Source organism: Coenobita brevimanus, chromosome 46 (assembly GCF_032717465.1).
Source record: "Coenobita brevimanus isolate Jiangsu-jjx chromosome 46, ASM3271746v2, whole genome shotgun sequence".
Lineage (NCBI taxonomy): Eukaryota > Metazoa > Arthropoda > Malacostraca > Decapoda > Coenobitidae > Coenobita > Coenobita brevimanus.
The window spans coordinates 20050555-20058483 of record NC_136999.1 but is presented as its reverse complement, the minus strand read 5'-3'; the positions used below and the strand labels follow the sequence as shown (position 1 = coordinate 20058483).

The following is a 7929-nucleotide window of genomic DNA, read 5'->3' as shown; positions in this document are numbered from 1 at the left end:
ATGGTGATGGATGGACAAAGTGTTGATTTGTTAGGAGTAGGCCTATAAGTTCATTGCCAATAAATGTAATCTGCTTACATACACAAATACCTATATACAAGAAGTATATACTATGTGTTAAGTATAAAATTAGTGGTGGTGGTATGTGTGGGGGGGGGATGGGGTGTGAGGTGCTGGTAGTGTGTTTGGGTGGTGGGATGGGATATGAAGTGGTGATGGTGTGGATGAGGTGCTGGTAGTGTGTGTGTGTGGGGGGATGGGATGTGAAGTGACGGTGATGTGGATGTGAGGTGGTTGTGGTGTGTGTGTGTGTGTGTGTGTGTGTGTGTGTGTGTGTGTGTGTGTGTGTGTGTGTGAGGTGGTGTGGATGTGAGGTGTTGGTAGTGTGTGTGTGAGAGATGGGGTATGACGTGGTGGTGGTGTGGGTGTGAGGTGGTTGGGTGTGGCGGATGGGGTGACCAGGTGGTGTGGGTGTGAGGTGCTGGTAGTGTGTGTGGGGGGGGGATGGCGTATGAAGTGATGGTGATGTGGATGTGAGATGGTTGTGGTGTGTGTTTGTGTGTTTCAGGTGGTGTGGGTGTGAAGTGCTGGTAGTGTGTGTGTGGGGGATGGGGTATGAAGTGGTGGTGGTGTGGAGGATGGGATGTGAGGTTGTATGGGTGTGGCGGATGGTGTGATCAGGTGGTGTGGGTGTGGTGAATGGGGTGTCGGATGTGGGGGAATGAATGTCATGTGGTGCCGTGGGCATCAGGGGATCATGAAAATTTTAACCGTTGCCCGTTTGTTCACTCAGTTTCCACCACGATGTGACAGGGATGCATGTACAGTATTAGTTATACTTCAACTTTTTTTTGTTACTCCTTGTTTTTCGGTGATTCTCCAGGCATGATTGGTTGTAGCATTATCTGCTCTCACCGAGGAAAGAATGCTGTGGGCTGGATTGGAATGACAGGACATGTTATCCTTTTGAAATATTAAATGAGATCAAGAATCCGTGCATATTTACCGCATTATTTTGACTAGGCAAGTGACAGTGAAAACACATATGTGAAAATTATGTGTATACGCAAAATAATACCGATATCAGCATGGATCATACAGAATTGAGTACGGTGTAAAGAGGTGTTGACGGCAGCACTGTCCGAAGGCAAGTGGTAATGTTTATGATTGGTAACTGGCGGGCGAGATGTCAATTGCCGACATTTACGTCAGCTGGGAAAAAAATAAAAGCAACTATAGAAAGCATTATGGCAATGGTGTCTAGGTCAAAGGCATCCTGGGTATAATTTTAGATATTAACTCGGTTAGAAAATGACATATCAAAAAGCCAGATGACTGGCTTTAGTGTCAAAATAATCCTTATAGTCCGGTCAAGTTTCTTGGTAAGTCTTACCATAAGATACTAGAAGTAGGTGGGGGTACCTGTCATGCGCTTTTTAATGTTCCCTACTTCTTCCATCTTAACCATTCTATTTCTGTGTCTACCCTCCTGTCTTCCTGCTTCTACCTTTCCCTACTGTCACTATTTATTACTCTTCTTTACAGTTCAGGTAGAAACCATTTACAGTGTTGGTTGCATACCATGTATTCATATAAAGGAGAAAAATGGAGACTCCTTTTGTGCCCGGTTACCTTGGAGGAGAGGCAAATGCGGTATCTATCCACGAACCAAACCTCCTTAATTTTCCCCACCCCTAACTGCAGTAGATATTTTCACCCACAAGAAAACATCAGTTTACTGCACGGAGTGGCATTAACCCCTTAACTGCGGGCTTGTTTTGCTCTGACTTGCGTGTCCCGTGGGCATATTCGCTCTCCGACAGACTCTCTAAAAATATTTGCCAGAAATCAGTTATTAGTCCTAGAATATTAAAATTGCATATGCATATGGCACATACCTTCAGCTTTCTCCTTGGATGTTTATTGAGCCTTCGTCGAGTACCGTAGGACTTGTGGAGATCTCTGGAGTTGGGTAACGAAGTCTCCACTTTACACTTCCTGACAACCCGTAATATGATTACCACAGCCAGATATTATCACTAGAAACACTATTCTACGATTATCAAGTAGTTTGGAATCCATACTCCAAAAAAAAAACACACTGCTAAAGCAATGAAAATTACGAGCGCGGATGACCTTCCCACTTGCGCTAGTTCGCCGCTGGTATTCTGTCATTTGTTATTCAAAAAAACACTCACCCTTTATATTCCTATTACTATATAACACTTATATATATATCTGCAGTCTTTATCCATAAGTTTCCTTCAGTAGTAGTAGTTTATTGTCACTGTAGGCATTCAATTTTTCTTTCAGTAAAATACATAGAGAGCCATGGATTCTCTTTCTCTGTGACAACTTCAAGTATTTGTACTCATATTCTTATATTACTAATTATTTACATTTTCTATTGTATTTTCAATATTTACACTTCTATTTTACTTACACTATGTTATTCACTGTCACTTGCAGTAACATAAAACTTTATTACACTGTTCAATCATATGTACATCCATTGCTTTCACTTGCTATTTACACATTATTTTTCATTTTCCACTTGCACTTTTAGAACTGCTTCTGGCTGTGGTAATCAAAGAAGCAGGTAATGCAGGGGTGAACCTGGCACTCAGTGCACTGCCAAGAGGTGCGTTTGTGCTCAGGTGTGTGTCGGGTGGTATGTGCACACACCTGGCACCTGCAGATCGCAGCCTTCCTCTTGGTTGTGGCAGGCATTTGCACCGGTCTGTGCCTATCCATGTACGCCCTCTGCTCAAGTCTGTCGGGAAGTCTTACTGCATGGCGCCTTGGAGCTGCTGCTGTCACCTTACTATATCTCTCAAGCAGCTGCTGAACACAAGTCCTGGTGAACAACCTCAGGGAGAAGGACTTGGGTGGCTTTACCTTCATCTTGTACAGGATGAAGGTGTTCAGCATCGTCATGTCTATGAGATGCAGAAAAACTTTCCTGTGCCACCTACAGTAGTATTCTTCATGAGGCAGTCGATCTCTCCAGTCATCATGTCAGACTTCTCCACGAGCCGCATGTTGATATTGTAGTCTATGACAGCATCAGGTTTCCTCACAGGTTTGCCTGTCCTACGGTCGAGCTTCCCACTGTCTTTCAGTTCCCCCTTGTGTACGGTGGTGGGCATGTGCACAACCCTCCTGCCATGCCACTGTATTGCCAACATCTTTTCAGACTTGCGTAGGTGCACGTCTCCTCGCTGCGAGGTTCCTGCCTCTGGGAATTTAGGGAAGTGGGCATGATTACTCTTGACAGTGCCACAGGAGCCGATGCCGTGCTCTGAAAGGTATTTAGCAAGTTTCGGTGCTGTATAATAGTTGTCAGTATACAGCACATGATTCCCACCAAAATATCTTTCAAGGAGCACTTTCACTACACAGCCTGAGAAGCCAAGGGGGTGTGTTTTATCAAGATCGACAGTGCTGGCTGAACAAATGACGAAGTCAAGGATGTACCCCGTCTTACAGTCGCACAGTACAAAGAACTTGATTCCAAAGCAATGGCATTTGCTTGAAATGTACTGCACAAACCTAAGACATCCTCTGAACAAAATCAAGGATTCATCAATGACAACCTTCTGAAAGGGGTGGAAAAATGTCATAAACTTATCCTTCATTCTGCTCAGAATCTCCCGGATCTTCCAGAGTGGGTCGGTCTGGGAAGGTACATCATTGTTGGCAAAGTGCAGGTTTCCCATGATGTTCCGGAAGCGATCTCTGGCCATGTACTTATTGAAGGTGGGTGAGGGTAGTAAGGGGTCCATGGACCAGTATTCTTCCAACTCATGCTTCTTTGAGTGTGGCATGAGAAGCATGAGGGCAAAGAACATACGAGTATACAGCTCCTGCACTGACAGCATGGTTCACTGTTGCATCTTCGCTGCACCTGTACCACTTGCAGCACGTTGTGATTCATACCTGTTGGTCTCATCACACATGTGTTGCATGACTTTGTCATCGAGGAAGGCCAAAAGGAAGTCAACACACTCGGCATCCTCGTCAAGAGTGAAGGCAGGCAGTATTCCTGAGGAACTCTCGTTGAAATCAAGATGTTCTGGGACAAAATTGGACCCTTCCATCCACGCAAAGGCGTCCAGGATTCCCTGTCATGGCGGTGTAGGGTGGGTGAGGGTGGAGGGTGGCTGTGAGGCAGATTGAGCTTGTTCAAGGTCACTTGCACTGACCCTGGGTTGCCGTACAGCACTAGCAGCCTTTACTCTACTGGCAACTCTACTTTTACGGGTCAGGGATTTACCTCTTCCTCTACGGCCTGCCTTCACTGTAGGTGCTGGTGGCGACTCTGACGATGAAGACTCCGGAGAAAATTCCGCTGAAGAAGAGGAAGAAATGAGTGAAGTGGGGCTAGGGGAGCGGGGAGGTGATTCACCTCGGGACTCATGGCAGGCTGGGTCACACGGGGCCATTGTTCTGGGGCTAACCCGCTGCCTTTTCACTCCCTTCCCAAATTCCTTCCCTTGCTGCACTAAGGGCTCCTTTCCTTTGGAGCTTGGGATAACTTGGGACACTGAAGCACTCGTACTAGGAGTTTCTGGCACGATTTCCTCACCCGGCTCATCACATGAATCACCTGAAGGATCATAGTCACTATCCATCATTACCATTGATAATTCTTCAAGTTCACATTCCACTGCAGAGTCACTTAGTCCTTTCCTGCTTCCCCCACGAGTTTTTCTGGGGGTAGAGGTCACGGGGCCCTTTGCAATGGGCGCAGAAGCGACGGAAATGGCGGGGCACGAGTGCGACATGGTTTGACCACAGAGGAGGACAAGGAACTGAATGGCGCGGCTTATCTGAGCAGGCAAGGGTTGACAATGACAGTGGGGCTGACAACTGCTAATTTACATGCTAAGAAATTATTAGTAGGAAATCTCGGCAATACATAAAGAAATAGGTAGTTCCAGGTGAATGTAAATGTCACTTAGGCTTCTCCCTTCCTTTTTGATATATATTTTTATTACTAAAATAGATTACAAGACATATTTCAAAGGGGAAATTACCGTGGGAATTTAGCAGACGAGTGCATGTGAGGTGTTGTCAGGTGATAATTAGCCAATTCCAGGTGTATAGCACTATCACTTACCTTATTTCTTTTTTGTATATATTATTTTGTATAAGTATAGGGCATAGGGCTTATTTCAATGGGTGAAATCAGTGGAAAATTCCGGGGGAGATTTGCTTTAGCGCAGTGCGGCTGGGCAGGCGATAGGAAAGGGTAAAGGAGGTGAGGTAGGGAGGGGTGGGAGGGTACTGGAGGGGAGGTAGGGAGGAGAGTCAAGAATGGGGAAAAATGGCTAAATTGTCAATGATGGAAGGGAGTACAGATAAGATTAGGAGTGCTGACTATTGGTGGACAGTAGCAGTACATAATAAAAAATGATTGGTAGGAAATCTCGAAAATACATAAAAAAAAATAGGTAGTTCCAGGTGAATGTAAATGTCACTTAGGCTTCTCCCTTCCTTTCTTATATATATTTTTATCACGAGATACATTATACGGCATATTTCAAAGGGGAAATTTCCGTGGAAAATTAGCGAACGAGTGCACGTAAGGTGTTGTCAGGTGATAATTAGCCAAATGAAGGTGTATAGCACTATCACTTACCTTATTTCTTTTTGGTATATATTATTTTGTATAAGAATAGGGCATAGGGCTTATTTCAATGGATCAAATCGGTGGATAATTCCGAGGGAAATTTGCTTTAGCGCAGCACGGCCGGGCAGGCGAGAGGACAGGGTAATGGAGGGGAGGTAGGAAGGGGAGTCAGGAACGGAGAAAAATGGCTAAATTGTCAACACTGCATGGGAGTACAGATGAGATATGGAGTGATGACTATTGTTGGACATTGGCAGTACTGATAGTTGATACAAGCCACCACTTGTAAGCCTGGGAGAATTCAAAATAACACAGAATCACAAAAGTGACGCCCCGCGGTATGATCCATTGTGCCCGAGCGTCACAAAAGTGACGCCCCGCGGTAAGGGGTAAAGAGGAGTGCACATATAGGCGGGAAACTCATAGAACACTCCTCGACAGCTACTTGGCAGCACTCTTGGACCCTAGTCTCCAATCAATGACCTAAATGAATACTCCACAATAGCCCACTGATTGATCGTCAATCGGTCGCCTATCACTCCTCAAATGGTAACCGACCAGGCCAGGAGTGGCACCGAGTGACGTTGAGTAACGCCAAGCAGTTGCCGGCTGCACCCCAAACGCTTCCCGAGGGCTCAGGGAGCGTTTCCAGAGTGGATGCCGACTGAATGAGGAGTTTCAATTTCGCTTTCATCCTGGCCGGCCAGGGGTCACTGCCTGCATATCGAAAGACCCTCATCACCTATCCAGCCGTCATTTCTGCCTTGACTATCGACGAGACAACATCCAGACACTATGGATTTCCATGAAAAACAGAAAAACCTCATGTTGCTGTCCTGGGCTATTGCAAGTACTGCTTTATGTGTTGCATCTTTTTTTACTGCAGAAGAGAAGAGAAAAGAAAAAGAATAAGAAGACAAGTTAAACATTATGGATAAGGCCCAGGCTTCTCAGAAAACCCAAGTTTGGCCAGTATGAGAAGCTAATGCAGGAACTGGAGAATGAAGATGTGGCACCCTCCAGAAATTTCCTGAGAGTTCAACCAGCACTGTTTCGGGAGGTGCTGGAGAAAGTGGGGCCCATCATAGAAAAAGAGGACACTTTCTGGAGAAAAGCTTTAGAACCTGGAGAAGAAGCTAGCCTTCACCATGCACTGCCTGGCTAGAGGAAAGTTACTGGTCACTGCAGGATTGATTCAGAGTTGCCTTCAATGCAATATGCAAGTTCATCCCAGAAGTTTGTGAGGCCATTGCACAAGCCTACATTGATGAACTGCTCTCCTTCCCCATCACTCCAGAAGGATGGAAGGAAGTTGCTGACCTCTTCGCCTCCAGATGGAACTTGCCTCATTGTGTTGGAGCATTGGATGGGAAGCATGTGGGCATCAGATGTCCAGGAAGTCTACAGAAATTACAAGGGGTTCTACTCCATTGTCTTGATGGCTCTGGTAGATGCAAACTATCAGTTTCTCTATGTGGATGTGGGTGCCAACGGTGCAAGCTCTGATGGAGGTGTGTTTGCCAGGACTGACCGTAGAGAAGCTTTGGAAAATGAAACCATTGGCCTGCCTTTTCCTGATCCTCTACCTAATGATGACAAGGACATGCCTTACTTCATAATGGGAGCTGAAGCCTTGCCCCTGAAAACCTGGCTGATGAAACCCATCCCACAGAGGAATCTCACAAGACAGCAGTGCATCTTGAACTACAGGTTGTCCAGAGGCAGAACAGTAGTAGAGAATGTCTTTGGTCTGTTGGCTTCAAGGTTCTGATGTCTGCTCACCACCATGCCACAGGGACCACAGAGGGTGATATCCATTGTACTGGCTTGCTGCTGCCTACATAACCAGATCAGGAAGAGATACCCTTCACCTGGTGACCATGCAGTTATTGATCAGGAGAAACCTGACACACATGATATTGTTCCTGGTTCCTGGGGAGAAAATGCCAACTTGCCTGACCTGGAAGAAGGGCTGAGAGGCAACCAAGGTACCAACAACTGCAAGGCCCAGAGGAACTCCTTGGTGGAGTACAACTCTCCTGCAGGAAGCGTTCCATGGCAAGAAGACAAGATCTGAAGGGCTACTACTCTGTATGCAGCAGCTTCAGCACCATCTCCGGCCTTTTTTGAGGCCACAAACATCCACGGCCTTTTTCAAGGCCACCAAATCCTTCCAAGAAAGCAAGCCATGTACACATCTCGTTAAAGTCCAATAACAATAAAGAAAGAAAAAAGTAAGTTATATCATTTTATAGGAACTTGTGCTCATACAGCTAGCTAAAAGTAAAGATACA

General features: G+C 45.7%; 1 protein-coding gene across 1 annotated transcript; it reads left to right on the top strand.

Moving 5' to 3' along the window:
- The first annotated feature begins 7010 nt into the window (after positions 1–7010).
- On the top strand, positions 7011–7406 carry LOC145398665 (uncharacterized). Its single transcript, XM_080271470.1, has one exon. The coding sequence runs from the start codon at positions 7011–7013 to the stop codon at positions 7404–7406; it is 396 nt and encodes a 131-aa protein (XP_080127596.1).
- The last annotated feature ends 523 nt before the right edge of the window (positions 7407–7929 follow it).